The 15838-nt window shown below is 41.4% G+C and overlaps 1 protein-coding gene across 9 annotated transcripts in view; it reads left to right on the forward strand.

Annotated features, from left to right (window-relative positions):
- Positions 1-15838, forward strand: part of prdm16 (PR domain containing 16) — a 179022-nt gene that overhangs the window by 34069 nt on the left and 129115 nt on the right. Inside the window, exon 1 of one of the 9 annotated variants that reach the window (XM_032520655.1) lies at positions 8242-8263. The exons of the other annotated variants lie outside the window; for them this stretch is intronic. Coding sequence (XP_032376546.1) covers positions 8251-8263 — 13 coding nt within the window. The 5' untranslated portion in view covers positions 8242-8250. Of the gene's footprint in view, positions 1-8241; positions 8264-15838 lie in introns of those variants that run through there. 9 annotated transcript variants of the gene reach the window in all.

Consider the following 15838-nt stretch of genomic DNA (forward strand, 5'->3'; position numbering starts at 1 on the left):
ACACACACACACACACACACACACACACACACAAACACGCACACACACCAGTCAGAGGTGGGATGGCTGCAGGCGGGGAGGCAGGTCGGCAGCGATTAGAGGGGCTGTGTGTGTAATGGTTGCCATGTGCGGACCCATCTCATCCACCATTACACACACGCACACGGCGCCCACCTCCCGAATCCCTCCAAGATACCGTACACTTTTAAAAACATTAGCCACTAATGCTATAATGCCCTTGCGTCGACTGGGGTTTGACTGGAGCTAAAATGGCAGACACAGAGGAATGCTGGCTTGTGTTTGCTTAGTGAACAAGGAAGGCTTCTGGCTTACTTTTGATTCAAACATGATGGAGCTGTATACTACTAGCTGCATACTCCTCAAAACATGACATGGACACATTAAACACAAATTACACACAACACAGTCATCTTGTTCATCTTTTCACAATTTCTTGTGGATTTGTTTTCAGTTTCAATACATTAACATTGCACACTCTAAAGCACCTTTTTCTTTGGTTTAGGTCATTAATCACAAGCGTCCATGCAAAATGCTGACTGGTGTGGGTATTTACATGAGAATGGCAGGGCCATGCTGCCGAGCCAGTAATGACTAACGAACGCTGGGCATGGCTAGTGGCCTGTCTCTGGAGCATGCCAGGTGCTTGTACCAAGCCAGGCTGCATGAAAAGCAGCGCCTGACCTTGCGACGGGTGGATGAAACCTGAGTTGACTCTACCATGTCTAAATGTCGGGCACCTGACAAAGTCTGAAGCTCCTCCCCTCTGCCCGCTCCTGTTTGTTCTTGCTCTTTCTCTTCTCTTTACCTGCCGTTCCGCCCTACATGATGTCAAAAAAGTAGGCAAGGACCAGGACTCTCCTCCCACTTCTTCTTCATCTTCTCCTCCCACCTCCACCGTACACACACACAGAACCTTTGGCCGTTGGACACTGAACGGCTTCCTTGTCTGGAAGCTCAGTGAATGTAAACAACCAGCGAGGGCGCAACAACAAAAGTGTTATTGCGAAGGATTCATTGTGTCAACATCTTAGCTGGTGAGCTCCAGAATGGAAAAGGGGGCACAGTCTAGACTATTTACTGACAAAGGGAGTGTTTTACAAGGGAATTAATTAATGTACACTTCACCTTTACATGCACCAGGCTAACTAATCAGTAAAAGCAACATTTCTGTCACGGAAGGGTGATGAGATTCTCCCCTTAGGTCTTATTACAGTGATGTTGCTGTGCTGATGTGTCACGTTCAGACTGGTATACAAAAACACATTATTGCCCCAAGAGTTGGTTAGGAGGGCAGGAAATTGATGTAGAAAACAAGCTCTTAATGTTGTGAATGCTTCTGTGAATATTGGCATTGAGGAGTTAAAGACCGAGCCTTTCAGGTGTCCCTTCAACTGGTGCATTTGGTAAACATTGTTGATCTGTTTGGCACCAAGTAGCATTCCTTGAAGCATGAATGCTTTTCTTGAGCTTGTTCCTGAAGGGCAGGGCAGCGAGATAGACATCTGTATAGAGAGAGACCCCACCCGACCTACCCAACACACACACACACACACACACACACACACACACACACACACACACACCAGAATAAGTTAGGAATGGGCAAGAACCACCAGGAGCAAAATGTCATTATCAGCACCACATGTCTCCCAGCTAAACTGTGAAAAGCAATTGTTTCTTGGATCTTGATTAGTAATTTTGGGAAATAGGAGATAAGGACACTGCCGATAACTTGGCACGAGTCTAATTAGCTAAATCAGATGAAGGTTAGCAAAGACATTAGAAGGTGCTCGGTCAGTATATCAATAAAATAGACTGACTTGTCCTATACCTTCAGTAGCTAAATACACTGGTGTGTTCACATTTAAAACCAATTAGCTAGCACACCTTTAGTTAAAGAACACCATAACCAGGTAGGAAATCTGCCTGTTAGCACTAGCTTACATGCTGATGGGCATTAGCTATTATGATTATTATGATAACGTATTGCTCTTGTGTGTGTGGCAGGACAGAGAGAAGAGGAAGGATAATGTTTGTGTGATATAAGAACATTTGGTGATATGTCACTTTTGATCAGCTTTACTTCACACTAAAAATTATGGTAAAAACTGTGAAAATGGGTTCTTCTGATTTGCTCAGAGTTTAGTGGGCTGCTGTTCTCTGAATTGGATTCCTGTCAGATCTTCTGCAGTGTAACGTTTGATACATTTAGTGAATAAACTTTTCACCTTTCTTTAGTTTGCTCCAATCCATCACTGTGAACCCTTCGCCTTTAAACATTTACCGAGTTGGGATTAACTTGATCAATATAGAAAGAGCTCTCTCTTTTTCTCCTTTGTTTGGTCTGTTTCTCTCTGCTAGTCTCTCTCCTTTACACTTGTCGACTCGTCCATCGAGTATAGCAGATTATTGATGCCAGTTCTTTCCTCATTCATTGGAATGCAGAAGGAGCATTGCATAGAGATCCTTAATGAACTGGGTGGCTAGTGTTGGCCTCAATACCAACTAACACAGCTTTTAATTATGGCTCTAATCAGAGCAGCTGATGGCAAGAGCCCCTGCAACCCTGAATATAAGCGCCCTGCTGAGACATGCAGATGCACACTACAAATCAAGGCTTTATCAAAGAGGATATGTGTTCATTTCAAGAATCGCTCGTTCCAGATTGCCTCCTCATTTATCTCCAACTCTTATTTTTTTAATGTTGACCTCAGACCTTTTTGAAGAAACCCTAAAAAAGGTTGAAAACAAATCTGCCCCCAAAAATAGCTCAAACTCTTTTTATTCAGTATCTCTAAAGCAGCGAGTCAAGGGTACACACTGCCCCCATCCCAAAAACATGAAGCAACAGCAGGAGAATGTCTACTGGAATAGTCTGCCAACTTCCCAAGCTAAGGGAAAAATTGTTTTTTTTTTTATGAAGAGAGGGCGCTGATGGTTTGACTTTGCTCAGAGAAATGTTATTATCTGGTAAAGGGGAATTACAGAGGAGACATGCGACATGGACGGAGGGGTATTAAAGAAGTTGGTTATTAACATGATTCCCTGAACATAAAGCATTTTTTTTTCTTAGAGCCTAGTTTGCCTGATCAGTGTTTTAACAGCTGTCCAAGCAGATAAATGACTGCCAGCTAGATTGTTTGATTCTAGTAATATGAACGGGAGTAAAGCTCTTGAGAGTGTAAGTTCTGTTCAATCCGTTTGACTTCTTTTGGATCGGACTCTCAGCAGGGCCTGGAAAGGAGGGACCTAGTTCAGTAAACTTCACGCTTCTCAGGAATATTATAGGAGAATATGTCATTTTTTGGCAAAGACAAGAAAACAAGTAGTAATGGCAGGCTTCTTGCATATGCATTTGATTTAACACAATTTTGCGTGTTCTGCACTACTTCAGTACACTGCGTGGTTGAGTGGTGAGGTATAAAAAGTTAAAACACAATGCTCCATGGCAGACGAGGTCCAACTTGCAATTAAGCTTACTGTCAAACTAAAGAAAGTTTACTTAGATACTATTGATGGGAAAAACATAAACGGCACCAAATTCTATGTTACAGGGTATGATGCTGTGAGGGTCAGGATTGCCAAGGTCATGTGGCTCAATTATTTCATCACCTTAAAGGCCTAAAACATGGGTGCTTCCTTGGGAACCTGATCTTGCATGGGTTTTGTATATGCTTTTCCCTGCAATGTATACAGTGTTTGTGTGTACATGAACCCAAGTTGTTTTTATTATGAAATTATGCCATATAAGGTCTCAGATAAGACACAGAGAGAGAGAGAGAGAGAGAGAGAGAGAGAGAGAGTTATCATCTGGCTGAGATACATCTATGCATCCCTTCTATTTTTTTCTGTGATTCTTTTATTCTCTGTCCTCACTATTTTCGTCTCCATCTCTTCCTTTTGGCTGTCTCTTTTTGCATATACTATACTGTTCTAGGAATTGTTAGCAAAGCTCACCTACTGTTTCTAATCAGCTGCCTTTGTAAAGAAGAAAAAGAGACACTCACCGGCAACGCACACACACACACACTCACACTCACACATGAGGGAAAAAACACGTTTGGAATATTTATAAGAATTCATTTTCCCTTTCCGTGCTTTTCTATCTCAGTTCTTCTCACACTGGCACAGATATACGTAGATACACACATGCAATCTTGTGCACATACAGACAGCGAGATAGCAGAGCAGACATAATGGCATTAAGTATGACAAATAGAGGAAGATAGATAGTAAGGTAGACAGACAGAGAGAAGCAGAGCCCAGAAAATGACCCTCTCTAAAGCCTGTTAGAAATCACAGCCGTAGGCGCACTAGGAGCTGGCATTGCAAACTGTCCAAAAACAGCCCGTCCGTCTCTGAGTTCTCTAAAGAAGCCCTTCTTCTTATTTCACTCCTTCCTTCTCTCTTTTCACTTCTTTGCCTCTTTGTCACTCTCCAACTTGGTTGTACTTCCTGTAACCCTGGTAGCCTTTATTCCCTTCACTGAGAGAATTGGTTTGTAGTTGCACTACAGCTCCCAGTGCATTGTCTGGCTTTAGTGTCTATGGTCCCTTTCATGCTGTAGGCAGGAAAGGAGAATACACTGGATTCAGTGCAACTATTTTCCTCTTCTTTGGAATTTATGTGAATACATATTTGCATGAAATATTGGTGTGTTTGTGAGAGATGGATAGAAATAAAGTGAAGCTGAGTTTTATAAATTACAAGCTTGTCTCAAAGGCTTTCAATCTATAGATAATGAAACTACTTAGATCCTTAATACAGATAAGAAAAAACTCAGACAAATATGCAATAGATGCTGTAGGCTACAGACTAAATCAAAGTAGTATAATTTCAATCAGGGGAGTAGCACAAAATTCTGGGCCCGGTAGACAGGCATTTTCTTCGGAACCCCCCCTGCATCCACAGTTTTTCAGCCTAGCATCTTTTGGGACTCCTCACATGAGGGCCTTGGGTACTCAGTTCGCTTTTCCCCCCAGTCCGACGCCCCTGACACAATATCAAGTAAATACAAAGTACATTAAGTATAATGTAGTATTTAGTCAACATTAAGCGTTAAGAGTTAAAGATGTACAGGCAAAGTGTTGATAGCTAATATAGAAGATGTATTAGAAGGCAACATATAAGAAAACGTATTGGAAGCAGGTTATGATGGTTAAGTGTCTTTACAAATTGAGTTGGTTGATTTCAAAGCAGTCCTGATCTTTTCATCACCTGCTGTGTTTCATTATATCAGCTTGTAAGTCTACAGGGCGCTGACGCTGAAACAACGCACACACACACAAACACACACACACACACACACACACACACACACACACACACACACACACACACACACACACACTTCTAACCTAATTAAAATGGCTTGGTTAAGCACCATGTGTCAGGGCCTAGCAGGGGTAGGTGTTAGGCATGTGGACAAGGAGGGGGTGTTGCGGGGATGGGGTCGCACAAATCTCAACTTAAACGCAAAGAGATTAGACAACTTTTGCAAGATATTAGCTGTTCAAAAATGAGAAAAATGTCCCTAAGCCTCTTGTACAAGTGCTGGACCTGGTCAGACAAGGCCTGCTTTTGTTTCACAGGCAGAAACATGGGGCTGTGTGTGTGTGTGTGTGTGTGTGTGTGTGTGTGTGTGTGTGTGTGTGTGTGTGTGTGTGTGTGTGTGTGTGTGTGTGTGTGTGTGTGTGATGGCGGAGAGTGATCAGGCCTGTGGTGTGCAGGATGAGGGGACAAGACTAATCCAGGCCTGTGTGTGGTGGCTGCATAACAATCAGGCCAGGTATTAGCAGTAAGATTATGGTCTTCCCCACCTTTCACCCGTGTGCCACAAAAGGGAAAGAGAGAGAGAAATAATAGAAATGGTAAACATCATCATTAGTTAATAATAATAACTTACACATATGTTTATAGTGAGTATTTATAGTATTAAAAACACAAGTTCTATCACCAAATATGCGCAACTTGGCCAAATTCAGAGAAATGCAATAACAGTGTACATGTTCTGATTAGCATCTATTAATCACAATAAACCTGAAGTATACTGCTCATGTTACTGTGTTACAACCTTCTTTGACTAAGAATGTAAGAAAGCTAACATAGTAAGAGTAAGGCGTTTACATGATTGTGGATTCTGTGCTGGTCTGATTTCTAAGACCTTCAGGACAGATGCAGAGCAGGATTGTGTTCACATCAAAACATGGAGAACAGATGGTGAGCAAACATGGTATAAATAATATATATATATACATATATGTATATATATATACATAGTGATTTAAATAGACATGTCAACACACATGTCTTAATTTCCAGCTATTTTTAATGAAACACCCAATAGCTTGTGAATTACGGGTTTAATGGCATTACAGTTGCAATATTACAGCAAAAGGGACAAAGTCAGCGTCCTCCCACCAGGCTAAATCTAACAATCTCCAATGGAGGTGAAAGGTATGCAGCACGAAACATGAAAACAACACCCTCCCATCTGAATTATTATTGAACCTACAACACTGAGAAACTTTTGTAGTTGAATAATTTTCTTCTGTCAGTGTTTGTGCAAAGACGTGTGCGGTCATATTGGATGTATTGTGGACACACAGTGAGTGTCCTCAGCAGTAGTGTGTTGTTTTTGTCAAGCTACAGAGACAAAGAGCGATGGGGAGGGTATGAAGAGGGGTATTTGATGAAAAGCCCTCTCTGCGTGATAAGAGAGAGCCACCAGAGTCCCTGGTGTGTGACAAGGCCTGGCCCCTGTCATCACAGAGCTCCTGTTGTGGCTGAGAAATCCCCAGCTCCTGCCCTCCCTCACACCCACCTCCTTTCCCTCATCGCCAGCACAGAGAGCGAGAGAGGTTGGGAGACAGTCAGATAGACAGAAAGTGAGAGTCCAGACAGAGCCCATGTGAGTGTGTGTCATATGGAACAGATTTAGTGCTAATAACCCCCTCCGTGTGCCCACCCTCTGCCACCCATTCCTCCAACCCCCTCCTCACATCACTCCGTCCTGGCCAGTCTCATCCCTTCATAAGGAATGCTGGTCTGTTTCAGCTCCAGTGTCCCATGGCTTTACCCACCCAAGCACCCATTCACTTTCCTCTCCCTGCCTCCCCTCCTGGACGTTGACTTGAACTTGGGTCAGACTTATAAAAATGAACACCTGTGACGTGGACTTGAGTACTGTGAGAAGTGATTTGAGTTTAAAAGCAAATACATTCAAGTCTCATGTTGGGACCTTGTTAGATTGCTTAATGATGAACTATAAACAGGTTAGTTCTCTTTTAATTCATCATTGTATTGAACTGTATGTCAAACAACCTAAACTCCTTGAAGGTGGTAATGAGCATTTTTTAATTTTGGACGTGTCTCTTGTGACTTAAGACTTGACTTGCCTTGAATGACTTGTAACTTGCTATAAGTTAAAAGTTACTCAGACAAACTTAGACCTTGACTTGGTCTTGTCTCATATTTCTTTAAGGCTTGACTTGGACTTGTCTTTAGTGACTCAAGTCTTGACCTTAACTTTTCTTGAGTAATTTGAGACTTGACTTTGATTTGCCCATAACAGCCTTGTCTCCTGCTGTCCCCAGAAGACACAAAGAGTACCATAAGCAGGTGGGTACTGACGTTGTGGTGTACGCAGCAGGTACTCTGTCAGCTTCGGATGGATGAAGAAAGTGATAGAGAAAGGAAAGATTATTGAAAGGAGATATATCCAGGAGAGAGTTGAAAAGGCTTCAAAAAAAGTAAGAAAATGTTGACAGAAATAGAATCTCACCGGGAAGAGCTGCTCTCACTTGACCTGAACAAACATACTTCACTAAAAGTCTGAAAAGTCACATTTGCTCCATTTTTGCATTGGATAATATAACAAATTAAAGATAAATCACAATGTGAATGTTCTCAGCACCTTCCAAATGAGTATCCACCACTTTGGGACTTGACCTCGACATTCACCTTCACCCGGCCCATCGGCCCCTACACTTCCCGTATCTCTGTCACATTGACACTGGCATTCTTTCACGTTAGCGCATCGCAGCGCTGCAGATAGGCGTGCCAGACACCCCCTGTGCTCTCCTAGTATCTCTGTCACACAAACACACACACACACACACACACACACACACACACACACACACACGGTTAATTGGTAACTAGAGTTTATGGGTAGCCAGGGAACTTATAGTTTGAACTACGCTGCAGCGAGAAGTCGTGCAAGATAATATGTCGGCTTTTGGTGAGTTATGACCACACGTGTGAGTGTTTGAGATGCATGTCTGAAATAGAGCATTGTGTGAGAGTCAGGTCATGGAATGTGCCGTTTGAATTTGAGATTGTGTTGTCGTGGTGTCGTTTTTGTCTAATGGCGGTGTTTGCTGAAACGGACGACCATCTTACGTTTAAATGTGGACAACTTTGGATTACACTGAATATCGGTTTGAGTATATCTGTATGTGAAGTTCCTTTCATTCACACACACATCTCACTAGCAGTTGTCTCGTGTAGCCTAAAGCCAACATTTACAACTGACACTTATTTAAAACATTCATCTTCTATTTTGAACCTAATCCTCATTGCACAATAATTCAACAAGGTTTTTTTTTTTTGAAAGGAAGTTATTTCCCCCTTTGACTCTTCAATCAATATCAATAAAGTGGTCTAGTTATCTATTTTTACCCTCCTTCAACAACTAGCAGATCAATACCCATCTGTCATGGTTTCACCCACTGAATGTTATCGCTTGTGCCGGAGATTAGCCCACCGTAGCATCTTATCCTGATATTTTCTGTTATCCTGAGTTATGCAGGTTAGAAGGATAAGTCTTTCTCAGTGTTTTCCAAGCTTTACTTGACCGTTTGCTTCATACTGAAGAAATAATGTTTAGAGACCTGTAGGGCAGTTTTGTTGCATATCAAGCACAATTCATTTCATTTAAGAAACCTTATATGTTATTTTTTATATTTACAACATTATTCATTTTCTGTTGATTCTCTCTTTAATGGCCTTAAAAAAAGTACTGTGCTTCCTTTTGTCATTTTAGAACATGTGTGACAGTAATTCACATTTTCTGTTGGTAAATACAGTTGTAGTTTTCACAAAACCCTAATACTGAGCTATTTAATCTTTCTTTTAAACACGTTAAACTATTTGGCATTTCAAATATTAGCCCTGTAAGGTGGTGTTCCTCCTAATATCTGACCACACACATTTATAGTTCATGAATCGCAACCTCTGTTAACTGTGCTGCACAGTTGGTGTATGTGGTTATAAATAACATCAATACATTTTCACACATATCTATGTTGCACTAATAGTCTTTGTCCTGAGGGAGTGTTTTCCCTTTCTGTCTGTTTAAAACATTAGTATTTCATTTGGCTGTTTTCCTCCTATTTTCCTACAGCCCTCTAAAAAACCACTGAATTGAAGAAAAAGGAAAAAAATGGTATATCCCTTGTTAACGCTGGACCTTTTCTCTGTCACATATGTGTGGAGGGTCATCTATATCCCAGACTGTCACAGGGCCCAACCAGGTCCATCCTTCATTCCTTTCTCATCCTTCAAGTCCTGACCACTCTCTTCCATCTGTCTGTCAGGCCAGGACTTGACCTCTCACCTCTGGAGGCCCGCCCCTCTTGTTACCCCTAACCCTTAGTTGATTGTGTCACTGACTGGCGATGGTTAATGTGTTCTTTTCTACTCTAAGACAGCAGAATATTTATGGCACAGGGTTCACAGAAAATGTTCGAAAGCTACCTTTAAGATTACGGACAGGAAATCACTCAGATTAAAAATTGTCTCCACTTGGTTTTGTAGGGACGTGGGCTTAGAATAATACCACAGATTAGGATCAGATCGGATCATTTTAAACATGACTAATCCAGAGGTGGAATTTTTAAATTATAAGATAACATTGTTATCCCATTTCCCCACTTTTCAACACAACAGCAAGACCTAACCACATCTCAAAGTAGTTTCACGAGTCAAAAATCCTAAAATGAAATAAATCATTATTCTCTAGAGAGGAATGACACCATTACAGAGGAGTATAAAAGTAAAATAGTGTATATTTAAATGTATTCCATCCCCCATCCTTCTTCTTCTCTCCCTGTCTCTCCCTTTACTCCCCATCCTTCTACCTTGATGCCTGCTTAATGCCCAGACTGATGAGTCCAATTTGGACTGGTTCTGCAGCCGGCCCAGTTTGATTAATGGCTCTAGTTGAGGTAGCATCAGCGCTGCCTCGTCCTTGTATCACACACATACAAACATTGAAACACACACACACACACACACACACACACACTCACACTCACACTCACACTCACACTCACACTCACACTCATTGCCACCGAACCAGCCTTGTAATTGATGACAGAGGGCTAACCATTTGCAAACCAAATGTGGAAAAGGCAGATAGAGAAAATTCTGCTTGAAACACCTCCCCACCTCCTCTCTTTCTCTCTCCCTTTCTATCTGTCTGTTTCTCCACCTCCTCTCACTGTCTATACACCCACTCTTTCATTAGGCATTTGTCACATTGATATGAAAGACCAGGGCAGCATTGTGACATGCTCAGAGGGCAGTATAAATATTTGATTAGCCCTAATGGAAATCGTCACAGCGCACTAATTGCGCCACACATTATCTGAGGTGCAGTATCAGTGGCGGATGTCCCCTTTGATCCTCCTCCTCCTCCTCCTCCTTTAGCCCATCTCAGCCTCTCTTTCTTTTGTTTATGCAATTTATTTTGGGTCATATGCAGTTATCTGTCCTCCCCCACTCACCCCCACCCCTCTGCCTTCCTTTCTCTCAGTGCATGCTGACGTCTCTGTCTGCCTCTCTTCTCCTCCTCACTGAATGTGTGTGTCTTCTATGTTGTTTGTTGTCTGGTGCCGTGTTTGCCGATGCTTTCCTCCCCATGGTGAAGCTGAGGCTCAATAGCTGCAAGGGCCACATGCGTACACAAATAGATGCACACAGGGGACCAGAGGACAAAGCTGGGAAACAACAAGCAATGCTTTTACTGTACATTATTATGTGCAGCTCATGATGCAGCACTGTTACATGTGATATAGACATCAAATGATATTATAACATTTACCATGAAACCAATAGGCATGAATAAAACCAAATAAATTAAGTCCCTGGTGCTTTGTGGAATTACATGTATTTGACTTGACATCAAATTGAAGGAGATGCTAATTTGATGCGTGGTGATATTGTGGCCATTAAGTCAGCACACATCTGTGTTGAAATAAGTTGGAAATTCCTCCTTGAGCTCTTTACCAACTGTAAGGGAAAATGTGGCTAAAACAGCCACACAGTTGCAATGCAGCCTTAACACCTTGAAAGTCTGTTGACAATTACTATTTCTAACCACATTTTTGCAAGAGCTTTGTAGTAAGCAGTCCGTTTTTATTGTTCCAGTCACTTCTCTACTCGGTAAATGTGCACCTACAGTACATCCTGGCTGCGAAACTCCCTGCCTTTATTCTTATTTTCAGTGATGCTTTGAATTCTAATCATATCCTCTTGGGTTTTTTATGATAAATGTGTGTCCTTTAAGCAATTGTGTTCATTTTGATGTGCGCACAATGAGAGGTTTTTTTTTTTTAAATTCCTAACATGTCCTTCCTTAACCTCCATCCTGTTTGTATTTACTTGTTGTTATTTACGGCGTGTCTCCTGCAAAGATCTGTGACATTGTTTAGTGTTGCTTTTCTTTTCTCTTTCCCTCTCCCTCTCACCCTCCCTCGGACGTTTCCATTTGGTCAAAGACAAAACAAGTTAATTAGATCGGAAGTGCGGGCCTATCAATGGAGAATCAGTATTCAAATCAAGGCCTTGTCTGGACACAAACAGCAGGAAGCCAAACAAGACCCCGGCGCTGCTGAATGGGAGAACAAGAGAGAGAGAGAGAGAGACAGACAGACACAGAAAGAGAGAGCCTGTTAGGGGGGCTTGCATTGGTTATCAAACACACACACACACACACACACACACACACACACACACACACACACACACATACACACAGTTTAGGTACTGGATCAATTGTATGTATACATTTATTTGAATGTGTACATTCAAGGAAGTTTTGACACTGTCATAACTTTTTAAGCATTTCAAAAATGTAATTCTCAGTATGGTTTTGTATGAACTGCAGTGTCCTTCATTTTATTCTTACCTTGCTGTCTTATTATGTTGGTACAACACAGCATTGTAAATAAGAGCTCTCCACCCTCCACATGTTCTCTGTGAGTTAAATAAAGGTTAAGTAAAACTCAGGGGTCCATCAACTGGGGCACTTCCACTTCACAGTTAGACAGTACAGTATACTGCATGACGCACTTACGAAGACAAACGATACGGGGACTCTAAATAGCATGCACCTTACTGTAAAGGTCAAACATGTAGCATTTAAACATTGATAACAGTAATTTGGATCATAAGATAAGTTTAGTAAAGTAGCCTTTACCAGACTGAATTTTAAAATGTGTGTTCAGTGGAACAAACAGCAGCATTGTTTTTCAAGTGCGAACAGAGCTGAAAACAATTTCAGGCATGTAACACCTAACACCTTTATTTTTTTAGTAATGTAAAATTGAAGGCAAATACATGCAAAGCAATGGCAGAGGTGAAGGGGGTTGTAAGTAGCAACGTGTTTGTGACAGGAAGCAAAGTGGTTTGTTTAGGAAAACATGATTTTAAAATGATCATGGTAGAAATGTTATTGGAGTGGGATAGAGGACAGCAGTCGTTTACACCATCTGGCTTTATGTGTCATAGGTTAACAGTAGAAAACAAACAACATCATCATACATCATCTCATGCAAATACATGAGGAAAAAACACTTTTGATAGATCAATTTGTTGTGTTTCAACATGTAAACTCAGGGAATTATCTTCTTTTTTGACACACCCAATGATCCTCTATGGCAGGGCCCTTTAACAATTTCTAGGCCAAGGACCCCTTAACTCAAAGAGAGATGGAACAGGGATCTCATAAGACATACATTGTATAAAATTAAGTTATATATTAAACTTGGCCTACAATAATGTGTTGGGCAGCCATAAATCTTTATACATACCTTTTTTGTATGGAATACTAAGCTATTTAAATAGCATGGTATGGTTTATATATCATGTTTTTATGTTAAAACATGTGGCAAAGTGAATCGTGAGGATGAGCTGGATCTGGGAATGAAATATCTAAGTGACTACCTTACCTATAGGCCGGTAGGGCTATCATCAGTGGGAATTTATATTTGCTAATAAAATGTTAGAGTCATGACTGTGCTATAGTTTTTTTGGAGGCCCCCTGCATTGACTCTGAGGACCCCCTGGGGGTCCAGGCCCCTCTGTCGAAGATCCCTACTCCATGGCTTTCCATCACTCCCTCCTCCGCCTCTTCCCTAAAGCTACAGCACTTTGAATTTGAAGACAGCATCCAATAGAAAATCACGATTTGTGTAACGTGTTGCTGCTAATAGACAACTATTTGTCTTAATATTACTTTGATATGTTTAGACTCTAGCAGAATGTCCACATTTTTTCATGTACACCAGCGGATATGGAAGTCAAAGAAAAGGAAAGGAAGAGGAGAAGTAGAGAGAGGAGAGGAGTGGAGGGTTGGTGGGAGGGAAAGGTCCCATTATCTCATGTCGAGGGCCACCTGAGCTAAAGACAGCCATTTGTTCCCGATCGACCTGTCGACCCCCGCCTAATTACCAGCCAATTATTTCCAAATGGACTGCATTCAACCCACTCCCTGAACACTTAAAAGAGGAGAGGGACAAAATTGCTTCTCTCTCATTCTGTCTGTCTGTCTAACTCATTCGTCTTCCAAGCCCATCGTCTTTCTGTCTTTGTTTTACTCTCGCCTTCTCTTGTTTCAGCATTTTTTTTATCAGAGACAAATACTTTTGCGCTTATTTTTGCAGACTTTGCAGTCAGTCCAACCAACCGCCCACTCAACCCCCCCCCCCCCCCCCCCCACACACCACACACAACTTATTTATTCCCAGTTCAGTCTGTGGTTCTTTGGTTGTTAATTAAGTGGCCTAATTATGGAAGGATTTGACACAGAGCCTGTGTGGGTGTGTGATTATTGTTATTTTATGTTTGATTATTGCTATCTTCACACACATGCACACACACAAATAGTATGATGCAGCTCTCAGATATCTGCTTCATATCTCTTTCTTTCTCTCTCTCTCTCTCTCTCTCTCTCTCTCTCTCTCTCTCCTCTCTCTCTCTCTCTCTCTCTCTCTCTCTCTCTCTCTATCTCTCTCTGTGGCACCGGTCAGTCTCTGCTAGCTGATATGTATCAATGAGGCTGCAGGAGCCACCCGAAGGAGAAGAAGGCTGTGCCCCTGTTCCCAGAATTCTTTGTGGTTGGCCTCCATTGTTCGCCACCACTTGTATACAGTATTGTCAGACTGATTGTGAGCCTCCTGCTCTCTCCCTCTGTGGATGGCTAGAGAGCAAGCAGAGTAGAGGAGACGGAGGGAGAGGGGATGAGGAGGAGGAGGAAGGGAGCAGCAAGCATTGTATCCCTTGCTTGCCATTCTCCTGCCTTCCCATCTGTTTCCCTCTCTTCCTTCCTGTTTCTGTGGGATAGTGAACAGATTAGTAATAGCACTGCCACAGCTCCTAATAGGGGAAGTCATGGTCGGGAAATACGATGGATTGGTTTGCGATATCATCTGGCTGAGTGGCGCAATAGTTTTGAACTCTGACACCTAGCTGCTCATTGGCTGACTTTGATCACTTTTGTGTGTGTGTGTGTGTGTCTGTGTGTGTGTGTTGTGTGTGTGTGTGTGTGTGTGTGTGTGCGCAAGATGGAATATATTGTGTTGTTATGATTCTCCTAAACACCTGCTGTTTTACTTATCTTGTTCATTTTTAAATCACTTGTTGTATGTATATGTTTGTATGCACTTTTCTGCCAAATATGTCAGAGCTGTCAGTTGCACTCATTGAAGGGCTGCAATGAACAATTGTTTTCCTTGTGTATAGAATCAAAGTTTTTTGTAAGTAAAAAAAGCCCATCCTTACACTTTGGAAGCTGTAATCCCAGAATGTTTTTGCATTGTTGCTTGATAAATGACTTAAGTGATTCATTGTTTATCAAAATATTTGTCTTAAATGTTCTGTCATTGGAATAATTACACACTTAATTTGTATTCCCAGTTCATTTGTATTAATGAAGATGTGTTAGTATAGGAAGAATGACAATTAACCTTTTTGGATTTAATGTTTAGTTTATGAAATGTAAAATGGCAATCCCATTCTCCAAAAGCCAAGGTGAAGGTTTTTGTCTCTATAGTTTTGTCTGACCAACAGTCCAACAAAATTAAAAATTCAGTTTGCAATACAGAACTAACTCTTAAAAGTAACCTTACATCTGAAAAGCTTTAACCAGAGAATATTTAGCATTTTTACCTGATAAACAAGTGATTAGGTAATTATTTAAATGCCCCAAAGACAGCCTCAAAATTAACACATAGCAACTTCTCTCTGGCATAATCAAACAAAACCTGAGCATTAACATTTTCACAAAGTGAAGGGCTATTGTGTTGACTTGCCTTATACTTACAGGTGTTTTTGTTAATGTGTCCATCCCCTGCATAGCCTATTCTTCTCACATACTATATATATCCTATTGAGCACCTGCTTAATATCCCCACAGGGATCATTAAAGCTTCATCTGATCTAATCTAATATACATATTCTTGAAAGTTTAGTGTTACATGATTTAATGTGTCCGCCTCAGATGTGTATGTGTGTGTGTGTGTGTGTGTGTGTT

Source organism: Etheostoma spectabile, chromosome 7, assembly GCF_008692095.1.
Source record: "Etheostoma spectabile isolate EspeVRDwgs_2016 chromosome 7, UIUC_Espe_1.0, whole genome shotgun sequence".
Classification (NCBI taxonomy): domain Eukaryota; kingdom Metazoa; phylum Chordata; class Actinopteri; order Perciformes; family Percidae; genus Etheostoma; species Etheostoma spectabile.